At 48.1% G+C, this 24,984-nt stretch overlaps 1 protein-coding gene and 2 gene segments (V, D, J or C); all 3 read left to right on the top strand.

The window, feature by feature from the left end:
- The first annotated feature begins 14,671 nt into the window (after positions 1 to 14,671).
- Positions 14,672 to 17,220, top strand: LOC115642335 (immunoglobulin kappa light chain-like). Its single transcript, XM_030545784.1, has 3 exons — positions 14,672 to 15,000; positions 15,387 to 15,686; positions 16,856 to 17,220. Exons 1-3 carry the CDS (start codon positions 14,961 to 14,963, stop codon positions 17,188 to 17,190), a joined length of 675 nt encoding a protein of 224 aa, XP_030401644.1. The 5' UTR covers positions 14,672 to 14,960; the 3' UTR covers positions 17,191 to 17,220.
- Positions 17,221 to 18,958: 1,738 nt separating this feature from the next.
- Positions 18,959 to 20,661, top strand: LOC115642344. The segment is given in 2 exon segments: positions 18,959 to 19,486; positions 19,937 to 20,661. Coding segments are annotated over 2 exon segments (480 nt in total).
- A 1,954-nt stretch (positions 20,662 to 22,615) lies between these two features.
- Positions 22,616 to 23,218, top strand: LOC115642371. The segment is given in 2 exon segments: positions 22,616 to 22,737; positions 22,908 to 23,218. Coding segments are annotated over 2 exon segments (345 nt in total).
- The last annotated feature ends 1,766 nt before the right edge of the window (positions 23,219 to 24,984 follow it).

Genomic DNA, 24,984 nt, shown 5'->3' with positions numbered 1-24,984 from the left:
AATTCTCTGGCCTGTGTGATACAGGAGAGCAGACTACATGTTCATAATGGTCCTTTCTTGCCTTACAAATCTGTGAGTCTGCTGAATAAATTCCTAGTTGTGGAGGCTGGAATTGTCACAAGCTCCTCACGGTGTTAGGCACCCAAATTCTATTGAAACTCAAGAGGGATTTAGATGCCTAACTTCCCATGGATCATTTGAAAATCACAGCTGCAATTGTTCATTTGATCAGCAAAAAGGCCTATGCACCATCTAAGTCTTACTTCAGTCCTCAGTGAATGTATGTAATCTGTGCTGGCCCCTCTGAATAAGGGCAAACACCACTGTATCATAAGAAGAGTTTAGGCATAAGTGAAAAAAATTACTCCCAGAGTTATATTGATACTAGAATTTTAAAAGGGTGATCAAATCCCATGGAAATTAAAAGGGATTTGGGCACCTAACTCTCTTAATCCGCTTTGGAAATCCCATCCTGCATATCCAATCCCTACTAATTTTAGTGATTAATTACCCTGCCTACCCTTAGGCAGGCTTTACAGTTGCAGTGGGAAATTGAAAATCACAGGGAAATATAAAATGGATTGAAAGTAGCAGAGTTCCCATAATCCCAAAACAAAAATGAAATAATAGAACTATCTGAGGACCCAGTGTGTTTATTTGTACATAACATTTAATAAAATTGTGACCTGCCCTTGTCTGGAAGGAAATAGCAAGTTCATAATGAAGTGCTGTCCCCTAATGGCCGTTTCATCTAGCGTTCACATCTACCAAAAAAATGGAACAAAATTGTCTTGAAGTTTTCCTGCACTGTTCTACTAAACTGATGTCAAATGTCAGCATAAATCCTCATGTTATCCTGGGCATTTGATCTGTAAATTAGAAATATAATCCAGTATGTTCTGGATACAACCACATACCACTGATCCAAATGAAATTCACTCATATAGTCAAACTTACACACATTACATTTACTCCCACTCTCTTGGATGAGGCCACTGGAAGAGTCCCTATGGCTGGGGTTGCAGAGCTGCAAGCAGGCAATTCAGCTTGGTGCCTAGCAAGCAAAGGCTGATATGGAACCTCAGCCTGGGCCTGGGTCATGTGTCATGTGATGAGCCTGAGACACAAACACTCAGGCAGAGATGAGACAGGGAGCCAGCAGGGCCGGCTTTAGGAAGTGTGGGGCCCAATTTGAACAGTTTCGGTGGGCCCCCGGCAGGGATGACTTAAAAAAAAAATGTAAAAAAAACACGTGGGGCTTGTACTCACCAGGCGGTGCTCTGAGTCTTCAGCGGCGGGTCCTTCACTCGCTCCAGGTCTTCAGCGGCACTGAAGGACCCGGCACCAAAGTGCCACCGAAGACCCAGAGCAAGTGAAGGACCCGCCGCCGAAGTGCCACTGGAGACCCAGAGCACTGCCAGGTGAGTAAAAATTAAAAAAGATGCCTCTAGCCAGGGAAGGGATTCTCACTGGGTGCAGGGCCCTCTTAGGCGCAGGGCCCGATTCGGGGGAATTGGTGGAATAGACCTAAAGCCGGCCCTGGGAGCCAGTGCTCTCAGGCAGGGATTTAGGTGCCCAAATCCCATTGAAATTGATTTTCAATTGATTCTGGGAGTCTAAATAAAGAGGAGGGTGATCTGTTGTTCTCTATATCCACAGACGTAGGACAAGAAGTAAGTGGCTTAGTTTGCAGGAAGGGCGAGTTAGATTAGATGTTAGGAAAAGCTTTCTAACCATAAGGAGAGTTAAACTCTGGACACATTAAGTAGGGAGGTTGTGGAATCCCCATCATTTCAGGATTTGAAGATCAGGTTAGACAAACACCTGTCAGAGTATGTCTACACTACAGCATAAAATCGAAATTACTAAAACCGGTTTTATAAAACCGATATTATAAAATCGATTTTATGCATCCACACTAGGGCACATTAATTCGGTGGTGTGCGTCCATGGTCCTAGGCTGCCATCGGTTTCCAGAGCGGTGCACTCTGGGTAGCTACATTAAAGGAATGAGACCAATAACTTCGATTTCCGTCCACACTAACCCTAGATCAATATAGTAATATCGATTTTAGGGTTACTCCTCTCGTTGGGGAGGAGAACAGAAATTGATTTTAAGAGCCCTTAAAATCGATTTAAAGTGCCTTGTAGTGTGGATGGGTACAGAGTTAAATCGATTTAACTACCTAGTGTGGACCAGACCTCAGAGATAGTCTCATGGCCTCAGAAGGGGAGGGGGGCGCTCTACATGACATCTTGAGGTCAGCCTGACATTTCCTTTAAAAATCCAGAATCAAGAACTGACCGCAGTGACAGCATCCTCCAACTAACCTCTCTTTTCCCTTCTCTTTGCGCCAGGCTCCAGCATGGAAGATGCTGTAATTCAGACCCAGCCTTAAATGTCAGGGGTGGAGCACGAATCCGTTTCCCTGAACTGCACTTATGAAACTGTTACTAGCAGCTATTATTTGTATTGGTACAAAACCCCCCCTGGGGAAAGTTTTATTTTCCTTTTTCAGCCACATTCTGGAGGAACAAAGAGGAATGAGGCAGAGGAGAGATCGTCTGTCAATTTGGAGAAGTCTAAAAGCTCCGTCAGTTTGAGGATCACAGCTCTGGAGTTGGGGGACACGGCTACATACTTCTGAACTTTCAGTAGAGACACAATGTTGAAATTCATAGGGAACCCTGAACAAAAACCTGACACCTCTCTGCTGCTGTAAGAAACTGATTCCCACAGGTGAAGTTAGGAAGAGACCAAAAGCAAGAAAGCGGTTTGTGGCGGTGTGTGAAAGGGAGGGCTATAAACTGTGGGGGAGTCCGGCCCTGCACCCCTCTTCCTGGTGTTGGGTCTAAACTTTTGGTGAACTTTGGAGCCAAAAAACACCCAGACTGGCCGTCTCTGCATAATCCTTTCTGAACCTTTTTTTGAACAAAGCACTGACCTGCAAACTACTCATGACACCCCCTTCCTCAAGTAGCCATTAGCCTTTATCTCTATGCATTTACTTGTTAAACTTGCTCTTCCTGTAAAATCTTGATTGATTATGCATGACCATTATCTTTTATTAATCACTTTGTTTACTTCTGTGTATAAATATTGATGCTCACCCCTAATAAAGGGGCCACACTTATTCTAAAGCTTTTGGGGTAGTGTGTGCCCGTTGATCAACGCATTTGTGTCTGGTCTCTGACAGAATTGTGGGCCCATATTCCAACTCCGCACAACCTCGGGTGTTGGAGAGGTGAGTGAGGACTTGCTTTATTACCTAACAATTTGGGGGCTCGTCCGGGATTCCTTCTGGTGCGGTACCTCTGTCCAGTGGTCAGACCACTCATATATGAATTGGCAAGGCGCCACAGGAGATTTCTCCTAGCCAATTCAATATTGAGGGGTCGTGTATTGGACAGCAGGGTAAACGCCAGTTGGAGGGCTCCTGTCAGACACCATGGGTCAAGGGACTAGCGTGCCTCTTGAGAGTCCGTTGGGGATTGTAAATAAGTTATGGAATGAAGGGAAACTCCCAGTACAGACAGGAATGTCTAGGAAGAAGTTGTACACACTATGTGTAAGGAATTGGACTGGGTATACCGCGGTATTGGCCGACTCGGAGATGAGGTGGCCTTCGTATGGCTCTTTCGAACAGGCTGCCTTAAGAGGAGTAAAGAGCCAGATCGAAAAAGACCATCCGGGACAGTTATGTTACTGGTTTTGTTGGGACACAGCAGCAGAGCTGTGGAAATCTTTAAAAATTATGGCAGTCAGGTACTCTCCCGAGAGTGAACCCCCTCCAGGTTATTTCGATGAAGGGTGTAGACCACGGCGTGTTTTGACTCGTCAGCTGGTCCCCTCTGCACCTGCCCCTATTCCTCCGCAGGGGAACTCTCTCCTTGTAGCAGAGGGGAATCTGCAGGATCCCAGATTGGAATTTGTGCAGAAGGATGAGGAGGAATTGGAGGGGCCAACCTTGGGAGGAGTAGTTACTAGGCTTAGGTCCAAGCAGGTACAGCAGGGTGCATGCCCCCCCCCTGAGGATAGCCCAGAGGATGTCTCTGTCAAATCTCTTGCGAATAATAAAAGTATGGTTATAGAGATGCCTTTACAGGTGCACGATCAACCTTATATGAGCAATGATGGACGATTGCAACATGCTAGTATTGTGGAATATAAAGGATGGCTAGAATGGGATTTGAAAGAGTGGGGACAGTTGTCAGGGTCTTTTGGGGAAAATCCCCGAAAGATCATAGAACTTCTAGAAAGATTGTTTTTAAGTTATAATCCTACTTATACGGATGTGGATCAGTTGTTAAGTAGAGTTTTGACTGGAGAAGAACGTAGTAGATTGTGGATGGCAGAAAGGACATGGGGAGATAGCAATGCAGCTAATGTTACTTGGATGGATAGGCGGGATCTGGCCGCTGGCTGGAATCCCCTAGACTGGACTCAGCTAAGGCTGACTCAGCTGCGAACAGATAGAGAGCGATTGTTAGAGAGACTCAAGGAAATGGCTCGCCGCTCGCCTAATCAGGCTAAGTTCATGCAGATTCGGCAGGAATCTGATGAGCCGCCCAGAAAGTTCTGGTCGAGGCTATTGGAGGGGGCCCGAATGTTCACTCAGATGGATCCTGAGAGAGAAGCAGACCACCCTACTCTTATTTCATTTTTTGTGAATCAGTCGGTGCCCCCTGTAAGGGATTACTTCTTAAAGTTTCGCCCTGGTTGGGGAGGTGAGTCAGTCACTTCAGTGTTGGAAGTAGCTGATTTTGCCTGGGAGAAAGAAAGGGAAAGTAGTAAAAAGAAAGAGAAAAAGGAAGAATATAAGCTGATGGCTTTAGCTTTTCACGGTGGTGTTCGAGGCAAAGGCCGTGGCCGTGGCAGGGGATTCCAGGGTGCCCGGGGAAGAGGGTCCTGGCGACCCCAGCCATCAGGAAATTGTTTTCAGTGCGGACAGCCTGGTCACTTTAAACGTGAATGCCCCTGGGGACGCCCAGAAGGTCTGGCTGCATCCGCAGATGCTTACACAAGTGAGGAATACACCCCTGCACCACCAGCTCAGCCCATCCCCCAGGCCTGGATCAACTATGGAAAACAGCAGCAGCCGCAGCAAACTCAGCCTCCTCAATGACGGTACCCCGGGGGCGAAGGCAAACAATGTGATGGTCTTATTTCCTTAATGTCTTTAGCCGGCTCCTTTCTCACTTTCTCTCCTCCCAGCGAAGAGCCTCGTTTAACCCTTTCAGTCCAGGGACTGCCTGTCTCTTTCCTCATTGATACTGGGGCTACTTTCTCTCTTTTAAATCATGCCCCCTCTCCCTGGCTATCCTCTGAGGTTAAAACTGCGACTGGGGTGGAGGGCAACCCACAGTCTCTGGGACTCACTTTGCCTTTGAATGTTACTTATGCTGATAAATGTTTTTCTCACCGTTTTCTTTTTTCCCCAGCTTGTCCGATCCCTTTGATGGGCCGGGATTTACTCTGTAAGCTTGAGGCTACTTTAACCTGCACTCCTGAAGGGGTAGGATTATTGATGACAGTGTTAGGAGATTCGGCCCCTACTCAGGGTAATTGGGAAACACCCCCCTCTCTCTCCCCTGACCTCACTGACTTGCCTTCAACCCTCTGGGGAATTTCTGACACTGATGTTGGCCTGCTCCTTTCGGCAGAGCCCGTAAGGATTCAGGTAAAGCCTTCCTTAACCCCCCCGTCAGTCCCTCAATACCCCCTGTCGCTGGAAGCCCGGGAGGGCATCCGCCCCATTATTGAGGGATTCATTGCACAAAAGCTAGTCCGCCCTCAGCGCACTCCTTGTAACACCCCTATACTGCCTGTCAAAAAGCCTCCTAAAAAGGACGGAGACCCTGTTCGTTGGCGCTTTGTACAGGATCTACGAGTTGTTAATCAGTATGTGGTCCCTCTTCATGCAGTAGTTCCTGACCCAGCTACTATCATCAGCCAAATCCCCTGGGATGCTGAGTGGTTCACTGTTATTGACTTAAAATCAGCTTTTTTCAGCATTCCTGTGCACCCAGACTCTCAGTATCTCTTTGGTTTCACCTGGGAGGGACAAAGTTATGTCTGGCAACGACTTCCTCAAGGCTACAGAGACAGCCCCACGATTTTCAGCCAGTGCCTCCGCCACGACTTGGAAGGTTTCACCAGTCCGCAGGGATCCACATTGGTCCTATACGTAGATGACATCCTATTAGGTAATCGCGAAGAAGCTGCCCTCCGCATCGATGGTAAGGCACTTTTATTATACCTACACACCAGAGGCCACAAGGTAGACCCTAAAAAGATTCAGTGGGTCTCACAGAAGGTCCGATATCTGGGCTTCCTGTTAACCCCAGAAGGAAGACAGATGGACCCAGCCCGCATAAAGACTATTCAAAACTGCCCTCTACCGAACACCAAGAAACAACTTCGAGGTTTCTTAGGATTAATTGGCTTCTGTCGCCCCTGGTTGCCGTCCTGCGGGGAGTTAAGCAAACCGCTCCACCGACTCACTGCTAACCTTGCTCCTGACCCTTTGCAGTGGTCCCCGGACACTATTCAAGCCTTTCAGTTACTCAAGGACAGTGTGGCCTCCTCCATGTCTCTCCGCCCCCCCAATTACAGCAAACCCTTTCACCTTTTTGTCCACGAGAGGGGCGGAATTGCTAGTGGTGTCCTTACCCAGCTGAGCGGGCCCCACCATTTCCCGCTTGCTTTTTACTCTCAGCAAATCGACCCTGTCGCTCAGGGAACCCCATCCTGCACCCGGACTCTGGCAGCAGCTGCCCTGCTGATCACAAAGGCAAAGAGCCTAACCCTGGGTCATTTTACCACGGTTTGGACCTCTCATGCCTTGTCAGCCCTTCTGCGTAGGGGCACAACCCAAGTCTTTTCGGCCCATCGTCAGCAACAGCTAGAGGCCGAACTCTTAGAAGACACTAACCTACTTTTTGAAAGGTGTGGACCCCTTAATCCAGCTACCTTGCTTCCTGACCTGCCAGTCCCCCAGGACCAGCACGACTGTGTGGAAGTAGTTTACAGCATCTTACAGATAAGAGACAACCTGTTTGACGTGCCACTGGACAACCCCGATTGCATCCTCTTCTCGGACGGAAGCTCCTTCTATGTTGATGGCAAGCGTTTCACTGGTTATGCTGTCACCTCTGAATGGGACATTCAAGAGGCCGCCTCACTGCCAGGCAACTGGGGAGCCCAAGCCGCTGAACTCTATGCCCTGGCCCGAGCTTGCCAGTTGGCCGCTGGTAAGACCGTTACCATTTTTACTGATAGCAAATATGCTTTTGGAGTTGTGCATTGTCATATCCACCTCTGGAAGTTTCGAGGTTTCCAGACAGCTGCCGGTAAACCCATTCAGCACCTCCCCCTCATCCACAAGCTTTTGGACGCCCTCCAAAAACCCTCCGTCCTGGCTGTAGTTCACTGCCGGGCCCATACTAAAGATAGCAGCCCCGTTACCCGTGGGAATGCCCTGGCTGACGCCTCCGCCAAGAAGGCTGCCACCTTACCTTTAGCCATGCCCACATTGGCTATTGCAACCTCCTCCTTTACTCCACCGCACCCCGTACCAGTACCCGCTGCTGAACTAAAATCATGGGAAAGCCTCGGGGCCACTCTGGTCAAAGGGACCTGGCTTATGCCAGATGGCCGAGCCTGCCTCCCTCGCTCCACATACCCTGTGGCAGTTCGCTGGCACCATGATAAAGGGGGTCACTACGGCACGCACGCCCTCGTGGACACTATCGCTCGCTTTTGGTATGCTCCAGGCATTCAACCCTATTGCCTATCAATAGTGAAAGCATGCAGCACATGTCAGCGTAATGGACCTGCTCCACCTCTTAACAAAATTAAGGGTGGAAGACCTCCGCCTGCTGCTCCATTTCAACATCTTCAAATTGATTTTGCAGATATGCCAAAGGCTTTTGGAAAAAAGCACCTCCTTGTTTTGGTTTGCCCTCTGACTTCCTGGGTCGAAGCTTTTCCTACTGCTAATTGTACTGCTGCCACAGTGGCGAAGATTCTCCTTAGAGATATTGTACCCCGTTTTGGCATCCCTCTTGTGCTCGACTCAGATCGCGGACCTCACTTTACTGGTCATGTCCTTGGCCATTTAGAACAAGGACTGGGCATTTCACACTCCTTTCATACACCCTACCACCCCCAGTCTAGCGGGAAAGTTGAGCGTATGAATAGGGAACTTAAGTTTACATTGGCTAAATACTGTCAGGAAACAGGATTAAAGTGGCCTCAGGTACTTCCCTTGGTCCTGTTTCACCTTCGTACTCGCCCAACCTGCGCATTGGGATTATCCCCCTTTGAACTGCTCTATGGACACCCCCCTTTCAAAGGCGGGGCGCTACCACGTGCTGATGTTTCACTATTGGGAGGGGATCATATGACTGCGTGTCAGTTTCTCTCCCTACAGGCTCGCCTCCGTACCCTTTGGAAAGCCTCGCAGTTTTCCCAGACCGTGCCGCTGGAGGAACAAATCCACCCGTTCCAACCAGGGGACTTCGTCTGGGCCAAAAAGTTCGTTCGTGACGACACCCTCCAGCCAAGGTTTACTGGACCCCACCAGGTTCTTTTGACAACCCAGACTGCAGTGTTCCTGGAAGGACGCAAATCTTGGATCCACCACTCCCACGTCAAGCCAGCCGTAGTGGACCACAGTGACGGACCAGCAGCTCTTGTCACCACTGAGGACACTGCCTTCGACCAGTGGACCAGCTTACCTCTCTCAGACATTAGACTTAAATTAACTCGAAAAAAATGAGAGGACCCTTTATTCTGACAACTGTATGTTTTTTATGCTTTTTCAGTTTATTTTCTGCTTATGAAGATAATGCTTTTATTAGATATTCCCATGAGGTTAAAACTCGTATTTTAGGAAATAGAAGTGATTGCTGGGTATGTACTCAATTTCCAGTAAATGCAGCACAGGGACTCCCCTTCACACCCATTCCCCTAACCACTGCTAATATGACTTGGATGCCACCGACTAGAATAAAAGATCCAGTCCAACCCAATCTTACATGGGACAAAACAGAAGTGCCAATTAACAAATATCTCAGGGTAACCAATCAAACAGGATCACTGTGTTTTGTTAAAGAAAAAGGGTCAACTTTTGTGGGAACAAGTAAATGCAACATATATTTTAATGGCACCGCCTTTAGTAAAAATCTTGGCTTCAAGCCTTGCGCATCCCACTTATCCCATATGTGGATCCCTCACCCCGATCCAACCTTTTCAACTTTTTCATAGAGGGGCAGGTTTTCAGAGTCAGTTTTTAAAAAGCCCTGCTCAGAGCTCGAGGGTGTCCAACTAATTGTTAAAGGATACACAATTGCCTTCTACAACTGCTCAAGCAGTACTACACTGCCCTTTGAGGACAACACTACCAAATTGTGCCTCTGCAGTTCACACAACGACCCCTCTGCGTTACCAGGGGAACAGTGGTACAACGGGCGGTGGGTTACCTCCTACTTTGAGAAATGGAATACCCAAAACGCATTATATGGAACATACTGGGTGTGCGGGCCCAAGGCTTATTATTTCCTCTCCCCTGATTGGGCAGGGTCATGTTATTTGGCATGGCTAGCACCGCCTTCTCGGATCTCCCTCACCCCCCCTCATTTTCCCCACGTTCGTAACATCCGTGAAACTGACAGAGATATTAATCTCCGTGATGGTTTGTCCTGGCAGCGGTGGGCTGGTCACACTAGCTTGAAGGGTGCTATCATCCGTCTACAGGGACTATTAGAATCTTTGACCAATGAAACTGCAACCCTATTTGAGAACCAGGCCGGGGAAATGTCCCAGCTGCGCCAGTTGGCTTTGCAAAACAGAATGGCTTTAGATATGATGTTAGCAGCCCAGGGAGGAACTTGCGCCCTCATAAATGAAGAATGCTGTGTTTTTGTAAATGACACCTACTCTGACACTTTTCAACGTACCAAACACCTAAGGGAAATGGCTAAAAACTACTCCTCTGGCCAGCCACCTTATGATTGGTGGGGAGCCTTATGGAATTGGCTGCCCGGATTTGGGTGGGTTAAAAACCTCTTGGTGGGTGTTGTTGGGGCCATGGTAGTCCTTATAATACTGTGTTGCTGTATTCAGTGTGTCCCCTCCCTCATAAACTCATGTAAGTCAGTTTATTCTTTTCCCACTTCAGCTAAAAGCCTTACTCTCTTCGAATTGGCCCAGGCTGAAATTGCCAAGCGGCCCTTGAGATCTTGAAATAGGGTGTAGCTTTTTGATTAATAGTTATCTCAAAGCTACAAATGGAGGAATGTTGGGTCTAAACTTTTGGTGAACTTTGGAGCCAAAAAACACCCAGACTGGCCGTCTCTGCATAATCCTTTCTGAACCTTTTTTTGAACAAAGCACTGACCTGCAAACTACTCATGACACCCCCTTCCTCAAGTAGCCATTAGCCTTTATCTCTATGCATTTACTTGTTAAACTTGCTCTTCCTGTAAAATCTTGATTGATTATGCATGACCATTATCTTTTATTAATCACTTTGTTTACTTCTGTGTATAAATATTGATGCTCACCCCTAATAAAGGGGCCACACTTATTCTAAAGCTTTTGGGGTAGTGTGTGCCCGTTGATCAACGCATTTGTGTCTGGTCTCTGACAGAATTGTGGGCCCATATTCCAACTCCGCACAACCTCGGGTGTTGGAGAGGTGAGTGAGGACTTGCTTTATTACCTAACACTGGGACCCACAGTGACTCTCAGCCAGCCAGTAAAACAGAAGGTTTATTGGACAACAGGAATGCAGGTTACAGCAGAGTTGTAGGCACAGTCAGGACCCCTCGATCGAGTCCTTCTGGAGTTTCAGGGTGCTTGGGTCCCAGCTTAGGATACCCTGAATTCCAACCACCCAGCCCCAAACCGAAACTGAAACTAACCCCCTCCCGCCGGCCCCTTCCTATGTCTAGCTTCCCGGGGAAAAGTGTTGACCTCCCACCCCACTTGCCTAGCTCAGGTTACAGGCTCAGGTATTGTCCAACCCCTAAAGTCCTCCCCTGCTCTCCCATCCCCCCCATGCAGACAGCCTCTACTCCATCACGGTGAGGGGGAGGGCTATGAAGTGGGCTGAGACCTGTCATAGCTGGCTTCTTGGAGATGAAAATCTCTACCTGATTTCTGGGAAAAGGCAGCACCACAACGTGGAGATGGAACGAGAGAAAGGAGAATAAGATCCCATGGCTGGAAGCCGGAGTGAAACAAATTAAAAGACTAGAAAGAAAGTGCAATTTTTTAACAGTGAAGGTAATTAAACATTGAATCAATTTACCCAGGGAAATGGTGGATTTGCCGTCATCTGAAATCTTTAAATCAAGACTAGGTGTCTCTTCTCTACGTCAGCCACAAGACATGGACTGGGACAGTGCAGGAATCCTAACTATCATTCTCTGGAGTTTGTTAATGCAGGAACTCAGATTAGATGTTCACTAGCTCTTCCCATCTTTTAGAATCAATGAATCAAGAAATTTATTAATATCTCATGGGGGGAAGGCTGGGATGTGTTCCTTGGCAGTTAGGGACCCCAGTTCTGTTCAAAATCAATGTATGCTTGGCATCTAACTCCTCTAGGCTCCTTTGGAAATCCCAGCTGAAATTCAATCCTGGGTTGACACTTATCTGCGCTTGAGACTTCAGTGTATGGACTTAATTGTAATCTAGGGCTTGCATTGGCCTCTCTGCATAGGGGCAAACATCACAGTTTGGGCACAAGAGCTGAGTCATTCCTGAAACAAGAACTCCCAAATTGATACTGAGGCTGGCATTCTCAAAAGGGCATGGAGGATTTAGATGATCAACTACCATTAAAATTCAAGAGAGAGCTTGGACACTGAAATCCCTTAGGCTGTTTCAGAAATCACAATGTGGATGTTCAGTCTGCACTAATTTGAATCGAAATCAGACATCTAATTCCCTTAGCCTGATTTCAAAATCTCAGCCTGTGATTTCAAATCACAAGGAATTATAGTCTGCATTGAAAGTGAACAATTCCTCATCACCTAAAACCGAGAGCGAAATAGCAGAGCTACCTCAGGCCCTTCTGGTTGGATCTGAAAAGAAAATGTGATAAAAATGAGGCATATCCTGTTCTGAAAGCAACCGGACTTGTGATCATGTGCTGCCATCTAATTGCCATTTCGTTTCAATTTGACAGCTGCAGAAATTAATGAAAAATTGGGCAGGAGTTTTTCACCACAGTTTTACTATCAAATATAAAGGCACATCCTCACTTCAGCCTGGGCATTAGAAAGTTGTTTGGACGTACAACTACTTATGTGTTTCAAAGACACACACCGAAATCTCTCTGTCACACACACACAAACTCATAAAATCTCTCTTTCCCTCTCTTTCACAGACATCAAATTCATACATATATAAACCCACAATTGATGCACACAAAGCCACTCACACCCAGCATCACAAATATACCAAAGTTTCTCTTACATACATCAAACACCCACACATTCACTCACACACATCAAATTTTCTTATTTATACACACACAAAATGACATACTCATGCCCCCCAAGCTAGCACACATACCAAACTTACTCACGTGCAGATGAAACACAAATACACACTCACAGATTCTCAAACACAACTCCTCTCTCTCTCTCTCTCTCTCTCTCTCTCTCTCTCTCTCTCTCTCTCTCTCTCTCTCACACACACACACACACACACACACACACACACACACACATTTATCTGCTGAAACCTGGTCATTTTTGGCCTCCTTAGAATCAGAAATATTTGAAAATCTGCCCCTTTCCCCCTGACTGAGAATAACCATTGCTAGACCCTTTCACCTCATAAAAACCTCAAAAAATGTGCCATTGTGAGGCTGAGGTTTGGATTGCCAAAGAGACCTATAGGATCTAGGTAGCCAAACTTCACTGAAATTCAACAGGATACAGGTTATTAATTCCCTTTGGTTCCTTTGAAAATCCCAGGCTACATCCATTCATGTCTGTGTGGTGCTGAGATACTGCAGGGTTTGGATGGGGGTGGGGGGAGGGGGGAGAGAAAAGCACATTTTAAAATATTTTCAAAGGAGCCCAAAGGAATTAGTTGCTCAACTCCAAGTGGAATTCAAGGGAAATTGGGCTACTAACTTCCTCAGAAATCTTTAACCATTCCAGCCTAAAACTGCCTGCACTAGATATTTCTCTGGCTATATTACCAGAGTGTCTACTCACCTCACAATCTTCACTTCATGGGTCCACACAACACCTGTGAGAGGTGGGAAAGTGCTGTTACCCCCATTTTACAGCTGAGTGTCTGAGGCACAGAGAGGGAGATTTTTAAAGGGCTCTTGGTACCTAGTGGGATTTTTCAGAAGTGCCTTGGTGCCAAACAGCCTTTGAAATCCATGGGAATTAGAATCCCTGGAGGCATCTTAAAATCCCACTGGGCAGCTCTTTAAAAATGTGGCCCTGAGTGATTTGCCCAAAGCCACCCAGAATGCCTGGGGTGGAGGAAGGACACAAACCCAGGCCTTGGGTAGCATGATAGCCACTGGTCCCTGTGACAATGATGCCCAGGGGAATCAACTGAGGTCACTCAATCAGGGTGAACTGCACACCAAATAGGGCAGACAAACCCCCAAAGCTGGTGGATATTCCAATATTTCGATTTACCAAGCCAGCACAAAACAGCTTCTGTATTACCTCACTGGTTACTCAGAAGTCCAAACAGTGCAGTTCCCTTAAAGTACCCAACCTCAGGCCTCCATCCATACACACATGTTAAAGGTATGATGATAATTTATGAAAATCTTATTTCATTATGCAAAATAAAAGGTTCTCCCAATCCCAAAGGATCAGCCACCTACACAGGTCAATTTATAACTTGGATCTTACCCAAAATACATGCTTATAACCAATCCTCATTAACTTAAACTAAAATTTGTTTAAAAAAGAAAAGAGATTTAGTGTTGGTTAAAAGATCAATTTACATACAGACTTGAATTTAATTCTTGAGGTTCAGATACATAGAGTCGTTGAGCTTTGTAAATGCAGACAGTTCTTTTCAGATCAGTCCAGAGCTATTAAGTCAATGTCCGTTATGAGGCACCAGGAATTCTAGGATCTCATTCTTTGTGGCTTGCATCTTTCCCCATGAGCATCTAAGCAGATATGAGACAAAAAAGGATCGTGTCCCAGGATCCGTATACATTTCCAGAAGCTTCTTGTCCATTCAGCCCTGCATAAAATACTCTTTTGAAGCGATTCCTTGTTTTCCTAACATCACTGGCAATTAACAAAGGGTAATCTATCCATTCAACAGTTCATATATAGGTGACCACAACCTTCAGAGAAACATATAGACAATAATATTATTTCAATAAAGTGTAAACATAAATGTTAATATTCCTTTTGGATCTTGAGTCAAAGCGATAGTAACAGACCAGAATTGTTTGTTTACATCACAAAACCTGAGTAAACACCTACCATTCTGCTACTCTAACAATGCGGGTTTTCTATTATAACTAGCATTGAATAATTCCAATTATCACTTGCATGCTATTCTCACATGCCTCCACAGGTCGACTCTAGGTCACTTAGCCTGCAGAATTGTGCTTAACACTTTAACTGCCATGTGTCATACTTTCAATGGGATATTATATTCGGAAGGTCACAGTCCCTCCTTCCTCATCGCAGCTGTTACTGCTCAGATATTCCCAAGGGATCGCCTAGTGCTGGGTGCATTTTTCTACACTGTGATTGTACAGCTCCGAGAAGGCAGCTGAGGTCAGCAAGCTGAGGCATCTACAGGAACATAGGCTAGTGTGTGTGTCACATGCTGTGTCTGAGAATGAAAAAAAAAATCAGGCAGAGGTGAGGCAGGCACCCACCGCATCTCAGTTCCTGGTTGCTACAGGTGTCAGAAATTCATCTCATCCCTCCTGAGAATCATGAAGCTGAAAGTCCCCTTGGTCTTTCTTCATTTGTATCGTAAGTTTCTGCTCGGAACACGCTGGGCTCTTCTAAGCCAGATCCTTCGCTTTTAGGACATTGAACTAGGAACGACTGAAGACGTATCTGATTCAGTTCACAGCTCTATTTGATTCAGAGCTACAGCACCTACATATGGGAAACAGGGGCTGCCAATCGGGCAAACATTTTCTGATCTATTTAAACAGTCATATTGCCCTGGGGTTCTTTGTTAGCATTTCTTGCCGCTTTTCAAGATCGGGGAAGATTCTAGGTAGAGAGAGATAAAGTGCATGGGACAATGGATGGACGGAAGGGTGCTTCAGAGGGAAGAATGGTCAAATAGGTAGACAGGCAAAGTAACACACTCTCACCTACATTTTAACTGTTCTTTTGTTCCCCTCCAGTCTCCTGTTGCGAACCCCAAGTGATTCAGAGCCCTGAGTCGCTGGTTACTGGGGAAGGGAAGGTCTCCACCATGTCCTGCTCCTTCACCAGCGCTTACCAAATCTTCTACTGGTACCAGCAGCTTCCTGGGCAAGGGCCGACCTATCTGCTGACGGCGAGCTCTAATGAGAATGCCACTGTGGGGCAGCGGTTCATAGGCGAGCGCCTGGAAGATGGGGAACGCAGCTCCCTGCACATCGCCGACTCCCAGCTGGGGGACTCAGGCAGCTACCTCTGTGCGGTGGAGCACAGTGACACAGGTAGAGCTGGGCTCAGGGCAAAAACCCTCATCCTCCGAAAGGCAGCTTGGAGGAGGAGCTGCAGGGGCAGATCCCCAGCGGGTGCAAAGCAGTGTAAATCCATGGTAGCCAAAGGGACTCACCCTCAGCTATTATAAATGAGGACAGCTCCAGTGGAGTCACTGGGGCCACATCATAAGGAGCTGGGGACTGGAACCCAGGTCTGCAGATCCTGGGACAGCTGTGTGAAGATCAGCGTAAATCAGGAGTCACTCCATATTGCAACAAATCCGAGATACAGTTCATTTTCTTTCCCTTTCTCCCTATGGGATACTTCCTAAAGGAAAGTTCATTAGTAAACTTTTTCAGTGGGAAAACATGTTCCCTCCAGGAAGCCAAATGCAAAATATATCTGGCTTCAAAGCTGTAAGATCATCCACGTGTCAATAGCAACAATAAACAAACAAAACTAACCTAGTCCCTCCCCCCACTCTCCTTCCTTTACAAACCGCGACTCCTCTATAGAAGCCAGAACTTCTGTTCCCCCGTACCCCTGTGCAGTTCACACAAGAGCCCGCAGAGGGCGCTGCCGCACCGACAGAAATTCCAGAACCGAGACCACTTTCTGGTATTTCTAGACATCTAGTTCTCGCTCCATCTCCTCCCCACGCCTCACCCCCAAATCCTCCCGGTCCCTGCCAGACTTTTTGGCAGGACAGCGGAAAGGCAGCTGCCAACCAAGCACAGAGAGATTTGATGCTTGACGCCAGGAGTGAGAATTTAATTCGGAGCGGAAGCAGCGTTCCCGGATTCCTTCAGCCCTCAGAAGACAGAGCTCGGCTTCCCTCTGCGGGGAAAGGGCCTAATTCGTTTCTTCTGACACGGCTGGGGGCGGGGGGTGCCTGAGTGGAGAGAAAACGGAGCCGCTCGGTGCAGAAGCGCAGAGACACCGAATCTCCACAGAGAAGATGCTTAAAACCCTGGTCTCCACGCTTTTGCTGATCCTTGTTTCCAGTGAGTCAGATTCCCACGTGGCATTTCTGGGCATTATTCCCCTCTTAATTTATTAATTTTCGCCTGTGTCCGGGTGTCCTTCTCGATGACACTTCACGCTGCTGCTGCTGTTGATAGTTTCCCTGTCTATGTCTGGGGGATTTTTCATGTTCTGTTATTATGATTTTTTCCCCCAGATGGAGAGGTGGACACGAAGGTTTCTCAGCCTGCTGCGCTGTCTTTCCTGGCGGGGGGCAGCGCTGATCTCCCCTGTAACCACAGTGTCGCTGGCTACGACAGAGTTATTTGGTACTATCAGAGCCCCAGAGCTGCTCCTCGAGCTGTGATATCTGGCTACAAGTCCGCGGAGACGTCGGAACGGTTTGAACTGTCCATTGACCCCTCCCGCCTGTCCGCCCCGCTGCGCATCACCAAGGTGGCGGTGGAGGACTCAGGGATGTATTACTGCGCCGTGAGAGACACAGCGAGAGGAAATGCAGGGCGAGCTAAACAGAAACCTCCCCGAGTCTGAAAGTCCTGGGTAGGAAGAGAAGGGAGCTCAGATAATCAAATTACAGGCTGGGATCCTCAAAGGGGCCAGGAGAAAGGACCCATGGAACCCCAGTGAGCAATAAGCGCCCAACTCCCTTAGGTTCCTTTGAAAATCTCTGTATCCAAAGCGACTCACATAATTACAAGCCTAATTGCAATTGTCTTCCAATAAAAAGAAGGCTCGGAAGGGTCAAATGTGCAAAGATCTAAAGATTGGGAGGAGAAATTCCAGTCAGGTTAGCAGGGGCCATCTACGCTAACCGCCTGCCTACGTGCAGGATTTACATGGTTGGTAACGGATATTTATTTGCTGTGTTTTTACTGATTGACCAAGAACGTGCAAAGTCCTGTAGCTCTCAACGCAGAAGGAATAGAACAGCAGGAAACAAACAGCTTCTCTTGCTAACACCGCGCTTCAGCCAATACTAGGTTTTCCCGGGAAACCGCTGTGCATAGGCGCTGCTGCTGGACTTTCGCTCTTCTCTCTGTTAGTGTCTGTTTTCAGTTTCTCTGCGTTCCCTCCCCACTTCCCAGGCATCATTTCAGAAAAAAAAATCAGAGTGGGGAGAGCTGTGTCATCATATAGAACATTGGATGTGAGTATATTATATCATGCAACGACTGTGGAGGGGGGGAAATGGGAGAGGATAGCTCGTTGGTTTGAGCATTGCCCTGCTAAACCCAGGGGGGTCATTGGGGGGCATTTAGGGATTTGGGAAAAAAATCTGTCCTGGGATTGGTCCTGCTTTGAGCAGGGGGTTGGACTAGATACCTCCTGAGGTCCCTTCCAATCCTGAGATTCTATGATTCCAAGAAATGGAACACATAGACCTAGGAAATGTCTGGGAGGTGGCAAGCCAAGGTTCTGGGGACAATTGGTCCCTCTTGTCCCATAGCAAATGTCACACCCCCCCCCCTAACTCCCATCTGTTTACAATACCTACTGGAACTCCTCCCTCCATCTTGTGCAGATTCTATTAGGTTTTGTTTTAGGTGTGTGGTCTCTTAAGCGTTTCTTAGAACGATCTTACCTGAAGAGCACTTTCACGCATCAGTTTACACGAGGGTTTAACTCAACCCCTAACAAGGTTTCCCCCAGTTTATTAGGTTGACTTTAAAAATCTGGTCCAAAGTCTCTTTGGAGAATAGTACTGAGACTTTAAGTCATGAAGGCACTGTTGGAAAATTTACCCTCAAGCTCCAAGAGTTTAGTTCCACCTTCAGTGATGTAATTTCAGAGTAGCTCTGTTACTGCACCAGAGTGACTCTGGAGCCACTACACGGCTGTGAATGAGGGCCCAGTTTCACCCCTTTATTCTTTATGGCTCTCCAAAAGGGGTCTTTATAGAATAACACAATAATGACCCTCTTCTATCCAGCCCCATCACCCACCCAATCCAAATTCTTATTCTGCTATTACATTATTATTAATCGTTAGCATCCCTACAACCAATCAACAAAAATCAAACCGATAGTATATTAATACAATCAAAACCTCTAACACTCCAAGCAGAAAATTCACACTTAACATGGTAAGAGCCTTGAAGTCCGCTAAGGACTTTGCTACTGCTATCAGTAAGCTGTGGAAGACATTCCCATATTAAGGTGGTGGGCAGAAGCAAGATTAACCCCTACAAATAAAGAGAGAGAAAATATTCTAATAGCCGTGTTATAGGAGGGTTAATCCTTATTCCTTAATGAACTGAATTTTTTAAAAATATGATTTCTAAATAATTATATTAGCCTGTTCTATAGCAACGACAAAGAAACCGTCCCGCTTGGTTCTGGGAAAGATCTTCTGAAATAATTACAATCCATGCAAATTTCCAGCTCCCCTGTATCTCTCTCTGCAGTTCACCGGGTGGCCCAGCAGAGGGCACTGCAGTACCAGCAGGAATGTCCCCTGTATAGACATGATGACACACGACTGTTTCACCTCCCCAGGGTTTTCATTCGTGAGGCCGCCTGCCTCCTCGCAGAGTAGGCGAGGAAACCCTGAAGGCAGCTACGACCAAACAGATAGGGGAAGGGGGGGGGGGGAATTGGCAACGGGAGGCATTCACCGCCCGAGCTCCAGTGGAAGCACGGCTTGCCTGCTTTTAAATCTCCGCTTGTCAGCAGAACCAGCTTCCATTGTAGCTGCAAGAAAAGGAGAAAGCAAACAACTCGTGGAACTGGTCAGAGAGGAGCGAGGAAGCTCCCGCAGACAAGGAGCAGAGACTCCGAGAGGATGTTAACAATCCGGTTCTCTCTGGTTGTGATGACTTTAGTATTCAGTGAGTGGAATTTCCTATTTCATTTCTCAGAGGGGTAGCCCTGTTAGTCTGGATATGTAAAAGCAGCAAAGAGTCCTGTGGCACCTGTCTGTTAGTTTATAAGGTGCCACGGGACTCTTTGCTGCTATTTCATTTCTGAATGTCTCTCCCCCTGATCTCGTCCTTCAAATATACAATAATTTTCAGTTAAAATAATATCCCTCTTCTCTCCGTCTCCCCACATCACTTTCCACTATCCATGCATCCCCCCTTCCTTCCCACTGCAGCACTTCTCTCGCTAACTCTCTCCTTTTACGGTCCTAAATGTCCTACGTTGAGTGAGAGGCTGAAATGTTTCAAAGTCTCTGGATTTGACTCTACACATGATGCGCCAGAATCCCTTGGATGTCTTTGAAAAATCTCAGCTGTCACATCCTTCATGCCAACCAGGATTTATTTTTTTCCCTCCAGAAGGGAGCACTGGGGTGTCGGTGATGCAGACGCAAGGCCCCGTGAGTATGTCCGAGGGGGAAGGTTTGAGGCTTAATTGTAGCTATGATGATGCTACAGTGTATGCCGTCTTCTGGTACGTGCAGTTCCCCAGCCAGCCCCCCCGGTTCCTCCTGAGGCACCTGGGACGGGAGGACTCCGATGAAGGGATCAGAAGAGGGTTCAATGCCACCCACGATAAAAAGAACAAATCCTTCCACTTGTCGAAACCGGCCAGCGACCTGAGCGACTCCGGGACCTATTACTGCGCCACAAGCAACACAGTAACACAGACCGGCCGGGGAACTGAGCAAAAACCGCACAGGGTCTGTGCGGAGCAGAGGGGAAGCGAGCACCGGGAGGGAAAGGGAGGAATGTTGCAAACACAGAACTTGGATCTCTGGTCGCCGGCTTGATCCAATCCAGGGCTTCATCTTTTGGAGACACTATATGGCATAGCATGAAACAAAATTAGCGTAACACCAATACAGTCTGTCAAAGAAACTCACACAAACTCGACCGGGATCATCAGGGGAAAGTTCACAGTCTACAGGGAAACTGGCACTTTGGGGTGGAGGAATATTTTAAGTGCCAAGGAGAGGAAAATCGACCCACAGACAGAGAGACAGACAGAAACATCCTCCTTTGGCGCTAGTGCTGCTGGGAGAGCTGGTTTATTGGCCGATTTACCCCAATCTCTTTCCGTTTCAATAACTCACCACTATTTGGCGCGAGCTGACAGTAAATTAGTGAGATTTCGCTGCAACGCCCTGAGCGCCTGATAATCGGCGATTTGCACCGCCTAGGCGGGAGTTAACTTGTCACAGCACAGAGAGAGAGGAGCCAGGAGCCACAGACAAGGCATAATTGCGTGTCTTTGGTCTCTACCGCCCTGCCAAAGTCTCTGTGGGTTGTAGCTGGAAGGAGCTCTCGTCTCTCCGGGGGCCGGAGAGAGAGAAAGGGCAGCTCCCGCCCTGCAGGCACTGTGTAAATGTTTCGCAGTGGAGTGTGGCTTTTACAATTCGACACAGACACATCGGGGACAGGGGAGGGCTGCAGCAGCCCCCGTGTTAGCGACTGTGGTGATTGTTCTCAGTGAGTAAATCAACAGTTTCCCCCAATCTCTGCCTAGCCCAATCCCCCTCTCTCCTTCGCCTATATCCCCCCACCTCACCAAATGCACCCACCCATCGCTCCTCATACACAGTCCTCCTCTTCTTTCTCTCGATCCAGCCACACCTCTCTCTCCTTCCCCCTGCATTCCCCCAGTCCTCCCGGCCCTTCGAAACACCCGGGGCAGTCACTGGATGGGGGCTGGCGAAAGGAGATTTACCCCTAGGGTTCCCCGGAAGTTTCACACTCCCTCAATCAACTCTCTTGCTGGTTTTCGCTCCTCGTGGCCGCGATCCAGCAGCCGGGCTCCTCAGAAGCTTTGGAAGGAGCCGAACTGAATCTCACCTGCTCTCGCCCCTCCACCAAGGCGAGTGACAGCACAGTCTGGTACCGGCAGCTCCCGAACCAGGGACCCCAGTTTGTAGTTAGCGGATACAAGGAAACCACTAGGAGCCCCGATCCAGAGGGAGCCCTGCATTTCTCCGCCGAGAGAGAGTCCAGCCCCCTGGCCTTGCGCCGTGTGAGGCTGGGGGACGCTGCGGTGTATTTCTGTGCTCGGAGGGACACGGTGGGACAGCCAGCGGCTGCCCTCTTCAATAAACCTTCTGGTGTGAGCGGACGGTGAGGAATGCTTCAATGGGTGCCGGAGAGAGGGGCGACCAGGGAGAACTAAAAGAGAGGAATAAATATGTAGGGCCAAATTTACAAAAAACATCTTGTGTGCGCCTAATTATTTACACGTGCGATTGGTGAGAAGTAGTGCTTTGGAAATGTCTAAGAAAGTCTCTTTCAGAGGGAATTAAGAAGAACAGTAAAGAGAAGAGTAAAACCGTGGAAGTAAATAAACCGTCCAAGACCTCCGCAAGCACTTCACACAGCGCCCCCCTCAACTTTTTCCATAGGATGTTGTGAAGGTCAAGACTATAACAGGGTTCAAAAAAGAACTAGATAAATGCATGGAGAATAGGGCCCTCAGTGGCTATCAGCCAGGATGGGTAGGGATGGTGTCCCTGGCCTCTGTTTGCCAGGAGCTGGGAATGTGCAACAGGGGATGGATCACTTGATGATTCCCTGTTCTGTTCGTTCCTCCTGGGGCACCTGGCACTAGTCATTTCGCCGCCCCAAGCATGGAGACATGCCGCTGGGGGGGGGCGCTCTGCCCGTCGCTGGTCCTGCGGCTCCGGTGGACCTCCCGCAGTTGTGCCTGCAGAGGGTCCGCTGGTCCCATGGCTCCGGAGCGGCCCCTGGATGGACCTTTGATCTGACCCAGTATGGCCATTCTTATCTATCCATCCCCAGATCTCTCTCCCCATCCACCTGTCACAGCTAGGGGTCGCTGCAGTACAAACAAAAATGGTCCCTATGTAGACATCATAACGCCTCGGTCTTCTACTTCGCCTCGCCTTTCATGAAGTCGACCGAGGACTCCTGCCAACATCCTGAGCCCGCGCCAGAGCCCGCCTCCTGACAGACGCAGTTTTGGAGGCTCAGATGAAAGGCAGCTCAAAGAGAGAGAGAGAGAGAGAGAAACGTGTTTATGAGCAATAGGAAACGGGCAACGCATCCCTCTCGCCCATTTCCGCAGAGGCAAGGCAGCGAGACCAGGGCTGATCCCCTTGTGAGGATGGTACCGATGCTGGGCTTGGCGCTTGTGCTGGTTTTTGTTTCAGGTCAGTAAGTTCCCAAAATGTTCCAATCTCTCTCTCCCCTTCCGCGTTCTCCCTTCTGAGCTCTTCTGACCACCCCACAGTCACAGGGAGAGGACGGGGTTTGGCGACATAAAAACCACTGGAAGTTTCACGCCCACTACATTAATTTTCTACTGCATTTTCTCTCCTAGGCTCTTCGGGCAGAGCCGAGATCCTGCAGCCGCGCTCCGCAGAGCACTCGGAGGGAGCCGAACTGAACCTCACCTGCTCTCTCGGGTCTATCATCACTGAAACTATATTTTGGTACCGGCAGTTCCCGAACCGAGGGCCCCAGTATATAGTTTCGGGATACCGGGAAATTGTTAACAGCATCAACCCAGAAGGAGCTCTGCATATTCGTGAAGACAGAAAATCCAGCACATTGTCCCTGCGCAGGGCGAGGCTGGCAGATGCAGCGGTGTATTATTGTGCTCTGAGCGACACAGTGTGACAGCCAGGGGCGGCCCCCGCACAATAAGTATCTCACTCAGGTGTGGGGGGGGGGTGTGGGGTGTGTTTCTGGGTGGAGGGTGGGAAGCAAGGGTGAATCATAGAATCATAGAATGTCAGGGTTGGAAGGGACCTCAGCAGGTCATCTAGTGCAACCCCCTGCTCAAAGCAAGACCAATTCCCAAATAAATCATCCCAGCCAGGGTTTTGTCAAGCCTGACCTTAAAAACCTCTAAGGAAGGAGATCCCACCACCTCCCTAGGGAACCCATCCCAGTGCTTCACCACCCTCCTAGTGAAAATTTTTTTCCTAATATCCGACCTAAACCTCCACTGCTGCAACTTGAGACCATTGCTCCTTGTTCTGTCATCAGGTATCACTGAGAACAGTCTAGAGTAGAAAAAAAGAAATTAATAAAACAATTAGTGTCAGATCTACAAAGGTCTCTGTGCGCCTAATTATGAACCTAGGTGGCTGGTGAGGTCTGATACTTTGGAAAAGGTCTAAGAAAACCCTCTTCGGAGAGAAATCTGAAGCCCAGTAAAAGGTAAAACCGTGGCACAAACTAACCAAAAACAAAGTCTCACTCCAACTGCAAGGACAATATCTTATAGAGCTACACCCTACAACATCCTCCTTTTCTTCTATCTGGCCAAAAATATTACTGGGGAAAAACCCCAATTATTGAGTAATTAATTAGTCAATCCCATTCTGCTTTAATAATCTCTCACGATTTAGCCGGAATTCAGGGTAAATTAGTACTGTACTGGAACCGCCTGACAACACCCGCGGTTTGCAAATGAGCCGTGTGTGCTGCAGAGACGAACTCACTTGGGAAAGTTATGGTGCGTGGGGGTGGGGGTGGGGGAGGGTGACCAGGGGTAGCGGGGGAGGCGGTTCTGTTGAACACTTCTACAGTTGCCCGGCACAGGGCTCCTCAGTCCAAGCATAAGTGCTCCGTGTAGACCCATGGGTCATCGCGTCTATTTCACCCCTTGGCTTTTTCATGCCGTCTAGCTCCCATGTCACCTCCAGACTAAGACAGCTACCCCTCTGATACTTGATCTCAAAATAAAGCAGCAGCAGCATTGCACGCGTCTCTCTCCGTTCGGTTTGCAACTGTAGGAAAAAAGGACCGAGCTTCTGTCTCGGTGACTGTCCTCAGGGCTGGAGAGAGAGACAAGGGGCTGACCCCTGCAGAAGAGCAGAGAAATCCAGATTTTTGTGCGGATGGGACCAATCAGGGACTCAGCGATTGTGCTGGTTCTTGTTTTGAGTAAGATTGCATGGGTTTCCAATATCTTTCCATCCACCTAACCCAGTACGCCACCTCTGTCTCCCCGCTTCCTTCTCTCTTCCTAGATGTTTAAACAGGCATGGCAGTCCCAGGAAGAATGGCGTTTGGAACGGGGGAATTTACCCTAAAGTTCTTTAGAAATTTAATTTTCACTAACTTAATTCCCTGTCTGGTTTTCTTTCCCAGATGCCATAGGCAGAGCAAAGATCTACAGCTAGTCTCAGTGGAAGCCTTGGAGGGAGCCAAACTGAACCTCTCCGCTCTCACCCCTCAGCCAGCACTGATAATATATTCTGGTATCGGCAGTTTCCGAACTGAGGACCCGAATTTATAGTGACTGGATTCAGTGGAACCGCTCACAGCTCCAACCCAGAGGGAACCTTGCACATCTCCAAAGATAAAGAAAACAGCACCTTATCCCTGCACAGGGTGCGGCTGGCAGACGCAGCGTGTATTACTGTGCTCGGAGTGACACAGTGGGA

This window comes from Gopherus evgoodei, unplaced genomic scaffold (genome assembly GCF_007399415.2).
Source record: "Gopherus evgoodei ecotype Sinaloan lineage unplaced genomic scaffold, rGopEvg1_v1.p scaffold_39_arrow_ctg1, whole genome shotgun sequence".
Taxonomy (NCBI): domain Eukaryota; kingdom Metazoa; phylum Chordata; order Testudines; family Testudinidae; genus Gopherus; species Gopherus evgoodei.
The sequence above is the reverse complement of the archived record's forward strand: the minus strand, read 5'-3'. Positions and strand labels throughout refer to the sequence as shown.

Coding starts and splice junctions, on each gene's coding strand:
- LOC115642335 (XM_030545784.1), top strand. CDS start 14,961: ATGAAGCTGAAAGTCCCCTTGGTCTTTCTTCATTTGTATC. Junction 15,001..15,386: donor GGTCTTTCTTCATTTGTATC/GTAAGTTTCTGC, acceptor GTTCCCCTCCAG/TCTCCTGTTGCGAACCCCAA. Junction 15,687..16,855: donor GGTGGAGCACAGTGACACAG/GTAGAGCTGGGC, acceptor TTTTTCCCCCAG/ATGGAGAGGTGGACACGAAG.